This window comes from Tenrec ecaudatus, chromosome 12, assembly GCF_050624435.1.
Source record: "Tenrec ecaudatus isolate mTenEca1 chromosome 12, mTenEca1.hap1, whole genome shotgun sequence".
NCBI classification, from domain to species: Eukaryota; Metazoa; Chordata; class Mammalia; order Afrosoricida; family Tenrecidae; genus Tenrec; species Tenrec ecaudatus.
In genome coordinates, this window is record NC_134541.1 from 125602660 (window position 1) to 125617037 (window position 14378).

General features: G+C 60.0%; 1 protein-coding gene across 4 annotated transcripts; it reads left to right on the top strand.

Annotated features, from left to right (window-relative positions):
* The first annotated feature begins 1145 nt into the window (after window positions 1-1145).
* FBRS (fibrosin) lies at window positions 1146-13312 on the top strand. Of its 4 annotated transcripts, none has more exons than XM_075564766.1 (19): window positions 1146-2706; window positions 2995-3174; window positions 3937-3972; window positions 4089-4118; window positions 5096-5144; window positions 5237-5537; window positions 6550-6615; window positions 7197-7498; window positions 7649-7854; window positions 7981-8025; window positions 8185-8280; window positions 8440-8508; window positions 9179-9208; window positions 9548-9622; window positions 9876-9993; window positions 10103-10183; window positions 11024-11107; window positions 11217-11424; window positions 11520-13312. In XM_075564766.1, the coding sequence occupies exons 1-19, from the start codon at window positions 2254-2256 to the stop codon at window positions 12109-12111; spliced, it is 3021 nt and encodes a 1006-aa protein (XP_075420881.1). In that variant the 5' UTR covers window positions 1146-2253; the 3' UTR covers window positions 12112-13312. The 4 variants fall into 4 exon arrangements, with proteins under 4 accessions (XP_075420881.1, XP_075420882.1, XP_075420883.1 ...); XM_075564767.1 differs by having other exon boundaries at window positions 9551-9622; XM_075564768.1 differs by lacking the exon at window positions 6550-6615.
* The last annotated feature ends 1066 nt before the right edge of the window (window positions 13313-14378 follow it).

Genomic DNA, 14378 nt, shown 5'->3' on the forward strand with positions numbered 1-14378 from the left:
TCAGAATCTGCTCCAGACGGTCCTGTGACCCTTAGGGACCCTGGGCAGGGGCAGGCTCTCCCAATTTTCATACATGGAAGAGACTAGCAAGCCCAAAGTCGCCCCCAAACAAACTCACTGCCAGCAAATTGATGCTAACTCAGCGACCCTATAGGACAGGGTTAAACTGCCCCCGTGCGTTTCCCAGACTGTAACAGGAGTAGAAAGCCCCATCTCTCTCCCGGTGCTGAGCAAGGCTTTGATCAAATGAATACCCCCGACACAGACCCGGCAGGCTACGTGAGCATAGCCGTGTGGAGGGCCCCAATGGTCACTTGATGGATGACAGGTGAGCACCAGTGCATCATTCATATAAAACACAAGGCCAGGACTAGGCTTCGTTGGTAGCTTAGGGGCAGGATACAGTGGCTACAAGCAGTCACTCAGAGGCTGGCGTCTTGAGTTCAAAGTCTTGCTAGGAAACCCATCATTTTCCTCCTCTGTAAAATGGAGATGAGACTCATTTCTGTTAAGTAGTCACTTAAAGAATTTTTTCCCCAAATGAGTTAACACACTACAAAGTGCCTGGCACCCAAGCGCGGAGACCCCAAACCAGATGCCCTCCAACTAGGGCCCGCGGCTTGCTTCCAGCGCATCTGGCTCTCCCAGAGCACGCGGCCGCGCGATCCCGCGGAGTTGCCACCCAGCGAGGTGATCGCCACGCGCGTGCGCGAAACGCCAGGCGACCAGTGGGTAAAAAAAAACAAACCGATCGGTGGAAAGGAAGAGATGACGTCACTAGCCGACGGACGGAACCTTCCGCGTCCGCGCCCCCAAGCGGCCAACCGCCCCTAAATGCTCGCGCACGATGCCCCAACTCCTCCCGCCCGACGTCGGCCGGAGGCTGGCCAATCAGCGGCGAGCAGGAAGAGGCGGGTCCTCGGGAGGAACCTCCCGCAGCACCTACTTCTAACCAGTTGAGTCACAACATGTGAAGGGCGGAGCTAATCTGGAGTACACCCAATCGGAGCTTTGAGGGTGGTTATAGATTGCCCACTTCCCCGATTTAGACTCAGCCCTCCGTTTTGACGTAAATTCGTCGACCTATCAGCGCCCAAGGCTGTGGCCAGTGGAGCAGAGAGAAGGCGGGGCAGAGTGGGCGGAGGCCGAGAGAGGAAGGAGGCGTAGGCTGAGAAGGAAGAGGGAGGAGGGGCAGGAAAGTCCTGGTGGAGAAGAGGCCCGACACTCCCGGGGAGACAACAGGAGGGTGTGCTGGAGCTCCCCCGCTGCCTAATGGCCGTCCCGGACCTCGTAACACCCAAGTCAGACTGAGACGGAAGAAAGGAAAAGACTTTTATGTCGGCAGACGGTGAAGCTTCAGCCGTCACCGTTGCCTCATATCCGGGGCTTTGGAGGGCTGGCCCCGCGGCTCCGCCCCCCCGCTCTCCCCCCCACCCCACCCGCGCCTTTCATGGCGACCGAAGGCGGAGGCTGGAGAAGCTGGGCCCGGAGGAGGCCCCTTTAAATCTCCTTAAAGGGGTGTCCGCAGAACTCGGCAGACACCAACGCCAGCCTTAAAGGGGAAGCCGCTGGACAGACGCTGACAAATTGAGAACAGTGTTGTTGGGAGAACTGGGGTGACTGGGGGTTCTAACCTCCTCCCCCTCCACCCCCGGCCAAAAAAAAAATCCTTTAAACTCAGTTTAAAGGGGCCGTGGTCTCTTGTGGACGATTGGGAACTTAACTCCCAAGTCCTTAAAGGGGCGGCCTGCTGTTAGGCGGACCCTAGCCTCCTTAAAGGGGCGGCTTTTAGCCGGAGGACCAGAGACTTTTAAAGGGGAGGTGTGCGTTTCGGGGCGAGCATTCGGCCCCTTTTAAAGGGGTGGCCCTTCCTCTTCCTCGGGGAGACTAGCCTCGACCCCTGGCAGGGGGCGGCCACCGCACTAGGCCGGCTAGACACCGTCGGGTCGTCTTAAAGGGGCCGGGGGCTGGACTACTGGAGGCCTCGCCTTAAAGGGACGACCGCCCCGCTCGAGCCGCCCCGGCCCCGCCGGCCCCACGGGGGGGCCCCTCGGGCTCGTCGGCCCGGGGGCGGCGCCGGTTCTCCGGGCCTTGGCCTTGGGAAGCTCGGGTCCAGCTGCTCCCGCTTTCGAAGGGGAAGCCGTGGCCCTCTCGCCCCTGTGCGGCCGCCAGCGCCGGGTCTGCGACCCCGGGCCTACGGACAGGCCGCTCCGGGCCCCGCTGCCTCCGGATGCGGCGCTGAGGGCGGTCGTCATGGAGACGGCAGCGGCCGCAGCTCCGGGCCCCGGCTGGGCCGCCGAGGGGGAGCGGCGGCGGCGGCGCTGCTCGCGGCGAGACCGAGACCGGGAACAGCGGCGCCGCCGAGGTCCGGGCGGCGACGCGCCCCGGGCCCTGTTGGCCGCCCCGCGCGGCTCTTCGTCCTCGTCGTCGCCGCCGCCGCCTGCCAGGCCCTGGTCGTCAGCTTCGTCTGGAGAGCGGCCCGGGGGCCCGAGACGGCGGCGGCCCCGGCCCCGGCCCCGGCCCCCGCGACCCCGAGCTCGGAAGCGGCCTGCCGGGTCGGGTAGCCGCGGGGAGGAAGAGGAGGAGGAGGGGGGCCCAGACGACGGGGAGGCCGAGGAAGAGCCCGAAGAGGAGGAAGAGGAGGAGGAGGAGGACTTGATCGATGGCTTCGCTATCGCTAGCTTCTCCAGCTTGGAGGCCTTGCAGGTGGGGCCTGATGGGAGTGGGGGCTTGGGGGGGGGCGTCAGAGGGACAGTGAGAGAGTGTTAGTGCCCAGAGTGGGTGGAGTTGAGGGGGGAATGCTGGCACCCCAAACCAGAGCAACCGGCTTCTCTGGCCAGCTCTCTGCCCCACCCTGGATGGGAGGAGGTAGTTAGTCCCCGGGGACCCGCCAGCCTCCCCGGGCTTCCAGTCACTTCGGCAGCCTGGTCACCTCCAGAGAGATGAGGAGCTTTCTTTCCTCCACCCACCTCAGTCCCACCTCCTCCCCCACAGAAGGATGCATCTCTCCAGCCCCCAGAGCGACTGGAACATCGGCTGAAGCATTCTGGGAAGCGGAAGAGGGGGGGCTCCAGTGGGGCCACTGGCGAGCCCGGGGACAGCTCTGATCGGGAGCCGGGCCGGCCCCCTGGGGATCGGGCCCGAAAATGGCCCAATAAACGGAGGAGGAAAGAGGTGAGCTTGCCCCACATTCCCATCCTGTCAGACGCATGAGGTAGGGTGTCGCTGGCCTGGGCCCTGTTTCCATCCCCGCTGCCACCGCCGTGTAAACAGGGACTCCAGTGCCTGAGGGCTTTGCCCTGGGTCGGGCAGAGCCAAGCTGGGAGGCCTGGACACAGGACAGACCCAGCAAAGACTTGTCCACACTCGGGCCCACACTTTGGACCGCTACGCATTCTCAGTGAAACCAGCTGCTAATCGGTGGGGGCAGTGAAAGGGGCTTGAGGTACTTGAGTCATGGGAGACAAGTGAGTTAGATGCGGGCCCTGCCTGCCCCTCAGAGCGGTGACAACCTAGCAGGAAAGCACTAGTCAACAGACACCTGTCCAGGGTGGAACCTGAGAGGCTCCAGAAGGCAGAGACCTGTGAGAAATGTACAGAGACCCACATGAGGAAGCCATGTCATGCCTGGATGCTAGGGACAGAGTGGTGCTTAGGGAAAGCCCCCTAGGGCATCTTAGTCAGGCCTGGGAGGAGAGCGGGGCGTTTGCTAAGAGGAGAAATGGGCCAAAGTGGCTTGAGACCAAAGGACAGCGCGGTGAGAACCTGGGGACAGGGAAATGGTGATTGTCTCTGGAGTGCAGCGAGCAGAAGCAGCTAGAGCAGCAGTTGAGAGCAGATTGCCAGGGCCTTGAGTGCCTTGCCCTGGGAGTTTGGACCTTATCCGAGGAGCCAGCCAGTCAGCCTCCCTCACCTCTGGACTCTGGTCTTTCCCAGGCCTCCTCCCGGCACTCTCTGGAAGCGGGATACATAGTAAGTACCATCACCTTGCCCTGGCCCCTGCCCTCCCACTCGCCACTGAAAGTCCCTTCTCCACCCTCCTCTACTCCTCTTTGCCCCTGTGACACCTCTGTCTTTCCTTCCCCCAGTGTGATGCCGAAAGCGATCTGGACGAGAGGGTGAGTGGGGACAGAGCCTGTGGAGAGGGCGCTGTCAGTTTGTCAAGCAGACTATGGTTTCGAGGGCTCCCAAGCTTAACGGAGTGCCCTCTGGGTCCGTGGGTTGGCCGAGGCAGGATTCGGTTCTTGGGAAGCAGTTGGAGCTGGGTGGGTGAGTGAATTCCTTGCTGTGGAGGCTAGAGCTAGTTAACCAGAGAATGGACAGCCCATGTCTTGATGGACCATCCTTTCCAGAGCTCTTAGAGCCCCCAGCAGTTGGCCAAGGAAATCCAGAATGCATGAGGAACTGGGCTGGTCCTTCCTGCTGGCCATTAGTCTGCTCTGCTAGAGTAGAAGGACTGAGCAGAGCCCTCCGAGGAAGGCCCCTAAGCCGCCGTAGTCCATGTGAGAAGCAGGCCCAGCAAAGGCGGATTTCAGTTCATCAGGGCTGCTTTGCTTGGGCTGTAACGTGGCCCAGTAGTTGCTCCTCTGCCCACCTGGACCTTGGCAAGCAAAGTGAGTTTGTACTCTCTGATGTGTGTGTCCTGTAGACTTCTAGAGGCTGTGGGGAAACCAGAGGCTGTGAGTTCGTCTAAAGGCGGTGGCTGCTGTCCAGCTCGACCCGGTTCTTGTCAGGCCAGAATAGGGCCGATTCTCAAGATCAGCTGAAACGTCTGGGTTTTTCCCAGGACTTGCCCAACTACGCGCCTATTTTTTGTGTGGAAGTTTTGGTGGACACTTGTAGGTCAGACTGCTCTGTAGGCCAGCAGTTGGTGATGCCCAACCCTCTCACTTGAATTTGCCTGCTCCTGGGCTTTCCAGCCCTTTCCCCCCACATGGGCGGATAGAGCCCTGGGCTTTGATGGACTTTGGCTAAGCTAATGCCACAGACTTGGCACTGCCACCGACCAGTCCCTCAGGCTCCAGAGGCTGTTCGTCCTCCTGAGTGGACACCTAGCCTGACCCATATTTGACCCTGCCCTACCCTTCTTCCCCAGGTCTCCGATGATGACCTCGACCCTTCCTTTACTGTCTCAACCAGCAAAGGTTGGTTCTCAGGGCCAGTGCTGGAGACGATGGAGGGCAGGTGGGTGAGCAGGGGGCCTCAACTGAACCAGTTTGTCTTCTCGCCCTCGCAGCCTCAGGCCCCCACGGCACCTTCAATGGGAACTGTGAAGCAAAACTCTCTGTGGTCCCCAAAGTGTCGGGCCTGGAGCGGAGCCAGGAGCAGCCCCCAGGGCCCGACCCGCTGCTAGTGCCTTTCCCCGCCAAGGAGCCACCACCTCCACCAGTCCCTCGGCCTCCTGCCTCACCCCCTGCCTCCCTGCCAGCCGCCCCAAGTCTGCCACCCCCACCCCAGCCTCAGCTGCAGCTTCGGGTCTCGCCCTTCGGCCTCCGCACTTCTCCCTATGGCAGCAGCCTGGACCTCAGCACTGGCAGGTGAGTGGGCTAGGGCTCGTCTGGTCTGGAAGGGCTTGGCCCCTTTCCACCCACCCTTGCATCCAGGGGCTGGGACCCAAGGGCTTTGACTTGAAGAAAGACTCTGCGGCCAGAAAGTGGCAGAGGCACTCTGGGGGTGAGACGCAGGCCCAGAGATGGAAGCAGGGCTGGGCCCAATGTGGGGGAGCCCAATGTATTTTGCTGGTGGGACCTTTCTTCAAGGCACACCTGCTGGGGACGGGTGGCACGATGCTTAGGTGTGCTGGCTCTGGCGTCCATCAGACCTGTATTCAAATTCTCACTCTGCTGTGTATTTGGCTGTGTGGCTTTTGCCGAGTCACTGACTCCCTCTGAGCCTCAATTTCCCCTTTCCATAAAATGGGGTGGTGATAGCACCTCTACCCTGGAGCCATGGTGAGAATCAACTGTGAGCTGAGGTAGTTTCCCACAAAGTGTCTGCCCTTCCCACAGGGTATTTGGGGTGATTCAACTCTTCACACGCAGACTCCCGTTCTTCCCCAGTAGCTCTGTGTTAGCGTCAGGAGTCCTGCGGCATAGTGAGGTCCAGGCTGGGCTGCTAACTACAAGGTCAGCCTCTGGACACCCCAGCTGCTCCGTGGGAGAACGGCTTTCTCACTAGAGTCCAGGAAGCCCACAGGGGCAGTTCCACCCTGTCGCTGTAAGCCCGACTCAGGCTGGTGGCAGTAAGTGTCTGTTTTGAGTGCCGGCTCTCATGCGCTTTAGAAAAGCGCCAGGGGGCTTTTACCCCCGTGGTGGTCCATGGCATTTCTTAGGGTGCAGCTAAAGCAAAAAGACTTTGAAAAGCAAAATGAGCTTAAGGAAACAGTAACCTGTCCAGGTTACTTGCCCAGATTTGGCCGCGATGGGGAAGGTGGTAGAAACTGCTGGCGATCTGGTGGGGGCAGATGAAGTAGGTGGCAGCATTTGCTCACAGTAAATGCTCACTGAGGGGTAAGGGTTGCTGATTCTGTGCATGCTGTCTGCTCCTCAGAAACCCGCAGGGCCAGTGCTACCCTGTCCTGTTGGGGCACTCTGAGCCAGTATCGACTCGATGGCAGTGAGTTTGGTTTGTTTGGGGTTTGGGTGCGGGGGTTGGGGGTGGAGGGGGCTTGTTCATATGGTTACTGGCATTCTTATGCTTGTTAATATCTTTGGGAAAACTGAGGCTCAGAGAGGGTCATTGACTTGCTTTCATTGACCAGCTTGCCGATGGCAAGGTGGGCCTAGAATTCCAGCGTCCTGACTCCCAGGCCAGGACAGCTTGGTGGTGGTGTTTCTTCTACTGTCTTACAGGAGGGGGGGCGGGGGTGGAGAGAGACCCCAGGTGGCCTATTGTAATGAAGTGTCAAAATGAATGAGGTGTCTCATGCGGTTGAGTCAGAATAGGGTAGGTCACGTGGTGGAAATGTCCAGAGCAGCTTTGTGAAGAGGCCTGGGAAGGGAGCGGGGCTGGTGTTAGAGGGGTCACCTCAGTCAGAGGCCTGGTTCCCTGGGTGCGGGTGGGAGTGCTGGGGGTCGGGTTCCATCGACTCCCATGCTGGAGAACCAGGGTCAGGGTCTCGTCCAGGCTTCTGACCCCTTCCCGTCAGAGCTGGCACCTCTCAGCCCCCTCACTCATCTCCCCACTTCTCTCCCCAGCTCTTCACGGCCGCCCCCCAAGGCCCCGGCCCCTCCCGTGGCTCAGCCTCCCCCCTCATCATCCTCTTCGTCCTCTTCCTCCTCATCTGCCTCCTCCTCGTCCGCGCAGCTCACCCACCGGCCCCCGACGCCCTCACTGCCCCTGCCTTTATCCAGTCACAGCTTCCCCCCACCTGGACTGCGCCCCCCACCACCTCCCCACCACCCGTCCTTGTTCTCCCCTGGCCCCACCCTGCCCCCACCCCCACCCCTGCTGCAGGTGCCAGGGCACCCTGGGGCCTCAGCGACTAACGCCCTGTCTGGTGAGTTTGGGGTCCTGGCCGGGGGTTGGGGGGCCATGACCTGGGGCATAGCAGGCAGCAGGGCTCATGGAGGGAGCGGTGCAAGGCCAGAAGGGAAGGCCAGTGGCCTTGGTGTCCATAGGCCTGAAACCTTTCCTTCCCTGCCCACAGAGCAGGACCTGATCGGCCAGGACCTGAACTCGCGCTACCTGAATGCCCAGGGTGGCCCTGAGGTGGTGGGGGCCGGGGGCTCAACCCGCCCCCTGGCCTTCCAGTTCCACCAGCACAACCACCAGCACCAGCACACCCACCAGCACACCCACCAGCACTTCACCCCTTACCCTCCGGGCCTGCTGCCACCCCACGGCCCCCACATGGTGAGCTCCTCATTGAGTTGGTGGAGAGGCTCTAGGCTTGGAGGCCTGGTTGGTGGGCGCCGGGGCGAGGGAGGGAAGGAGAAGGCCCTGACTCTTGGCCTGGTACCTTATTCTTCCCTCCTTTAGTTTGAGAAATACCCAGGCAAGATGGAAGGTCTTTTCCGGCATAATGTGAGTGTCTGGGGGTGGGGAGGGGCGTGGGGGAACAGCATGCAGCACAAAAACGGGGGCCTGGGAGAGTGGGTTGAGGGGTGGCGGCCAGAAGACTGACAGGCAGACCACTGGGCTATACTCTACCCCCAGCTTGGACCGTCCCCCTTCTCTCCACAGCCCTACACAGCCTTTCCTCCCGCGGTACCTGGCCTGCCTCCGGGCCTCCCGCCAGCTGTGTCCTTTGGCTCACTGCAGGGGGCCTTCCAGCCCAAGGTGAACCCCCAAGTCACCCTCCAGACCTTCCCATTCCCCACAACCAAGACCATCCTGCCCTCCTTCCCCTCTGGGCCCACATTTCTCCATGGTCCCCGCCCTCCTCCATCTGGGTGCCCTGACCAGCTCTCTTGACAGTCCCATCACCCCCTTTCACAGAACACAAACCCCGAGCTACCACCAAGACTGGGGCCGGTGCCCAGCGGGCTCCCGCAGAAGGGGACACAGGTGAGGGGTGCCAACACAGGTGGGGCAGCTGCACGGTGTGCTAAGGGGGAGCAGAGAAGACTTGAGGAGAGTGAACTGTCCTGCCCCTGAAATCCTTGTTGAAGAGTGTCTAACCAGAGAGGAGGTTTCTGTAAACCAGGATTACAAGCCCCCAGAAAGAAGCCAGTGGCACTTACAGGGGTCTTTTTAAAACTTTTAAAGTCACAGAACCCTGTTTTCAAATGACATCCGGTCAGAAAACTGTACACGAAACCTAAGAAGCACTGAAGGGAGCCAGTACCGTCTCACCCACTTAGGCAGGTGGAGACCCCCAAAGCCCACAAGTGGCTCTGGGAACAAGCCTGAAAAAGGTCGCAACTTCAGGTCTGAGGGTGGGGCGGGCGTGCAGATGCAACAGGATCCTGGCTGGAGGGTCCTTACATCACGCTGTGTCAGGGTTGGGGAGCCTGTTGCCTGTCTGCCCTCTGACCTGTACCCTTACCCTGGGCCACCCTACAGGCTGGTGTTAGTGGGAGGACACCCAGAGGTGGGGAGAAGTGGACTCAGCGGGGAAGGCTTAGGGGAGCCGCACGAGGTCTTGGTAGAAGCGTGGGGAGGCAGGAGCGGGGGCGTGTGGTACGAAAGTCCGCATTGATGGCGATAGACTTGCAATGTCTGCTTTGCATCCCAGATCCCCGACCATTTCCGGCCACCTTTGAGGGTGAGTTTGGCAAGGACCTCAAGATGCATGCGGCTGGGGCTGATGTTGGGGTTGCGGCGAGAGGGGACGGCTTTGCTTGAGAAAAAGACTCTTAAAGCGTGGGATGGAAAGGCTGGCTGTCATAGACCTGGCTTCAGGCGGAACTGGCTGGGGGACCTGGGGCAAGACCGTGTCTCCCTGAGCCTCACTTTCCAGACTGTAAAATGGACTTAGTCATCCCTGACTGTAGGGGAATGAAGGGCTGGTGTGGCAGGGCTGGGCCCAGGGCCAAGCCCGGGCGGAGCAAGTGATGCGTGAATGTTCTCTCCTCGCTTTCCCTTGGGTCATCCTTCGGGGCAGCAGAAGCCAGGGAAGTGGTGTGCCATGCACGTGCGTGTGGCTTACATGATCCTGAGACACCAGGAAAAAATGAAGGTACGAGAGCGGAGCCTGGGGAGTCAGAGTGCTGAGCGTCTACCTTCCACAGCATCCCATCGGAGACAGCCCCTGCTGTCCCGGTCACCATGTGAATGATGATGCACTCAGTACTGCTGAGAGGCCAGTGGCTAGGCACTCCAGCCGGCTGACCCTGGGGGCGCTCTAGGGCTTGGGGGGGGGCGGGGGGAAGTGTGAGAACCAGCCCACTCCTGGCTCCTCACTCACTGTCCCTTCCTCTGTTTCCACACAGGGCGACTCCCACAAGCTTGACTTTCGGAATGACCTCCTACCCTGCCTTCCGGGACCCTATGGGGCTCTGCCCCCTGGGCAGGAGCTCTCCCACCCGGCCTCACTCTTCACTGCAACTGGTGAGTCTGGCCAGCCCTCTGAGATCTAGGGGTTCCCCATCTCCAGTCTTGAGGTTCTCCACCTTGTGCCCTCTCGGCCTCATCAGCACCTCCCACTTCTCTGCTCCAGGTGCCGTCCATGCCGCAGCCAACCCTTTCACGGCAGCTCCCGGGGCCCATGGGCCCTTCCTGAGCCCTGGCACCCACATTGGTAAGAGCCAAGGGCAAATGGACCAAGCCAAGCCTTGTCCTTGCCACCCAGTTCTCAAGGCGTGGGGAAGGGCTAGACTCGGTGAGCCCCGGGCACGGTACTCCACACTCTCTGAGCCTGGATCTCCCTGTCCTTCAAATGGGGTGGGGAAGACTGGAGTGGCTTCCCTCTTCTGTGAGCTCCACTCTTGCCACCTGCAGTGGCCACTCATAGGGGAGAGTGGCCACAAGAGCAGGTGGGTGGAGGGAGGCCCAGCAGGCCAGGAGAGCACACCCCCTGGGTCCTGGCAAGCGTAGCTGGCTTCCTTGTGAGATTTGGCTCACCAAGATGATGTGAACCTGAGGGTAAAGGAGAAGGTTTTCCTGGCAGAGGATATTGGGAGGTTCCCATCAGGGGCTAGTTGAGTTCTGACTGGCTTTGTGAAGGGGCGTGAGCTTGGGCTCGAGCTGCGAGGGCCTCTGCTTGTCAGGGGTCTGTCTTCCAGTGGCTTGTTGTCACTCTGGGACTGCTACTATGGGCCTGGGTGGGCTGGGTGAGAAGAGTTAAAGACCCTAGGCTGGGTTCCTGGTGGCACTGGCTAGGTGACCATTGGCAAGACACCTCACTTCTCCCAGCCGTCTCCTCGTCTTGAAGCAAAAGTGAGTCTCCCCTGTCTCACAGGGCTTAGCTGGCATGCCCAGCTATGCGCCCCGCTGGCCCGAGGCAGGTGCACGAGCCCTTGCCGCTTCAAGCCGAGCGGCCGAGGACCCCAGAGCCAGCTTGTGCCTCTGCCCCGCTTCGCCCGCCAGCCCCTTCTCAGTGCGTGGCTGCGCAGGCGCTGACCCCGGCTTTCCCCAACAGATCCCTTTGGGCGTCCCACAAGCTTCGCTTCCTTGGCTGCTCTCTCCAACGGGGCATTCGGCGGTCTGGGGAGCCCCACCTTCAGTGAGTGCCCAGTGGGGCTGGGGGGCTGAGGCACTGGGTTCTGTGCTCAGACAGGGTGCTGGGCTGCCTAGGCCTGGTCCCTGCCATGCCCCCTTTGCCCTCTGCCTAGACTCCGGTGCCGTGTTTGCCCAGAAAGAGAGCCCAGGAGCCCCGCCAGCCTTTGCCTCACCCCCAGACCCTTGGGGCCGCCTGCACCGTAGTCCTCTGGCCTTTCCTGCCTGGGTCCGACCCCCTGAGGCCGCAAGGACCCCAGGCTCAGACAAGGAGCGGCCTGTGGAGCGGAGGGAGCCCTCGATCCCCAAGGAGGAGAAAGACAGGTGGGCTCTGCCCTTCCCTGCCCACCTTCTCTGCCCCACCCCCCCTGCAGGCCTCCCTGTCCCCTTGACCACACCCTCACTGTCTTGCTCCCCAGGGACCTCCCCTTCTCCAGACCCCAGCTCCGAGTCTCTCCTGCCACACCCAAGGCCAGGGCAGGTGAGGAAGGGGTCCGGCCAGCCAAGGAATCCGTGCGGGTAAAGGAAGAGCGCAAGGAAGAGGCTGCCACCGCCGCTGCTGCAGCCGCCGCTGCCGCCGCAGCCGCTGCAGCCGCCGCCGCTGCCGCCACCAGCAACGGGCCTCAGGGCCTTCACCTGCTGTTTGAGAGGCCCCGGCCACCTCCTTTTCTGGGCCCTAGTCCACCAGAGCGTTGCGCTGGCTTCCTGGAGCCAACTTGGCTAGCAGGCCCCCCACGCCTTGCTAGGCCACCCCGTTTCTATGAGGCAGGTGAGGAGCTGACAGGACCCGGGGCCGTGGCTGCTGCCCGCCTCTATGGTCTAGAGCCTGCCCACCCCCTCTTATACAGCCGCTTGGCTCCTCCACCACCCCCTGCTGCGGCCCCAGGAGCCCCTCATCTTCTCAGCAAAACCCCACCAGGAGCCCTTTTGGGGGCTCCACCCCCACTGGTGCCCGCCCCCCGACCAGGTTCCCCCCCTAGGGCCCCAGGCCCTGCTAGGGCTGACAGGTGAGGGAAGGGGTGGGGCGAGGGACAAAGCTCTACCCACCTGTCCTTTTGAGAAGATCCCAAGGCTGAGGTTTCAACCCAGGGCTGGAGGGCAAAGGGCATGACCTCACCTGCCATCTCTTGAGGTCATGGTTCTGGGAGCAGAAGCCCAAACTACCACGGCTTCAACATCAGGTGGACCGTGGGGTCACTGGGAGGGTCAAGGTCACAAACCTAGAGAGAGGGGTGTGTAGGTGTGTGTGTGTATGTGTGTGTGTGTGGGTGGGTGGGTGCGCGTGCGCATGTCTCTCTATGAGAGTTGGGGGTCATTTCAGAGCTCATAGCTCGTGATCTGAGGTGCATCTTCACCCCCTCTGAGGGTCCTTAGGCCCTTGACCTGCCTCCCTCCCCAAGGGCTCACTAAGCCAGAGGCCAAAGTGCCCCCCTCCCCCTTCACCTACCACCCGAGTCTTCATGCCCTCTCAGGGCTGAGGGAAGAGGGGCTAAAGGAAGGGGGGTTCCATGTACATATTTATCTCCCCTTCCACATAGCCCCCCAGACCTTTTGTACATTTTTACAGGGGTGCCCGTCCCAAGAACCCCACGTCCTGGTTAATTAAACCCTCAGACTGGTGCTGTGTCCCTAGCCTCTGGCCTCTCTGGGGGGGGGGATGGGGGATGGACTGCAGGCCAGAGTGCCAGGAGGGTGTCGGCAGGACCCCAGGGAGACAGGGGGGGGTGTCCAGCAGGAGAAGGGGGCTAGGCTGGAGAGAAGGGCCAGGAAGGGCTGCTTTGCAAGCACCGGGCCTGCCAGGGTACTTCTGAGAACGCCGTGTGTCCCGCCCTTGAAGCTCAACCTCTACGCCTCAGACGCCACCTCTTAATGCCTCAGTCCCTCCCCACCCCACCCCATCTCCAAGTGCCCCCAGGACTCCTGGGCCCTGCACCCCAAAATGCTGTTTCTAAGAACCCTGCCCCAGGCTGAGGGTGGCCAGAGAAGGTCACCACGTACCACACACCAAAGAAGGGGGTGCCCAGGGCGGGGCGGCGCTGGCAGCAACGCTTGGCAGCAGCCCCACCTCAAAGCAGCAGGCCCCCTGGGCGGGGCCCAGCCTGAAAGGCAGGGGTCAGTATAACAGAAACTTAACTGTTGACTTTTTTCCCCGGTGGGCTTATTCTGTAACATGACTTGTGGATATTTATATAAAAATGCGTGTTACAATGAGGCCCCCGGCTCCTCCTTCAGTGTGTGTGGGTTGCCTGCGGTGATTGGGCTGGGTCCTGGTGGAGACAAGGCTGCCTGCTACCCACCCAAGAGAGTTCCGGTTCTGGACGGCTGGGTGGAAGTCTTGAGCATGGGGGATTTCACTTTTAATTGTCCACAGACTAGGAATACACAATGTATAGCGCTCAAACAAGGCAGAGCAACATTGAGCAGAACATTGTTTCCCCCAACACCTGCCAACCTGCTCAACGCCCCCCCCAAAAAAAATTCCCTACGGTGACCACTATTAATCTGTGTGTGCGGCTCAGGTTCCTGCCTACTTACCTGTCCAAGCGTGAACATACACGATTATGTTTAAAAAGGATCACTTAAACAATCCGTTATTTTGTTAAGTGATACTTGTTCATTATATAATAATTCATACACAGAAATAGGAGGCTAAGTTGGAAACTGTTGCCACCGGGTTCCTGTTGTTCCGACAGGCTTATTCCAGACAGTGTGTGAATGTGTGGGTGATTGCAGATTCAGTAATGCTTTTTTTTTAGTTTATTGGTAATTGGGAATTAATATCATTCCAGCGCTCAACCAACAAGAATACTCTTTTAAAAGTCTCCTTAGGGAATCTTCCAAAAAAGATACTTACTAGGCTGTGGGAAAACACCAATATTAAGGGCAGGACCAATACAAAATTTCTAACAGAAAAATTGCACATTTCTCAACTTGAAACTTCATGCTTACGTACAACAGATGGATCAAGCATTTGGAAGAAAGTTTGGGAAGACCTCAAAGACAAGCCAAAAGGGAGAAGATCTTCCACCTCATCAAATGAAACTGTGACTGAAGCCCAGAAACCGCAAGAAGGAAATGGCACACTTGCCCTTGCTGTGATCACGCTTGAAGCTCGGGTCTCACCTGGTTCCACAGTTTCAACTTCTTTTTAAAATCATTTCATTGGGGGCTTGTACAGCTCTTTGCACAATCCACACCCACACCCATTGTGTCAGGCACACTCACATTTTCAATCCCAAGTGAACTTGGCTCCCACAAGCTTTCAGCTCAGTGAGTCC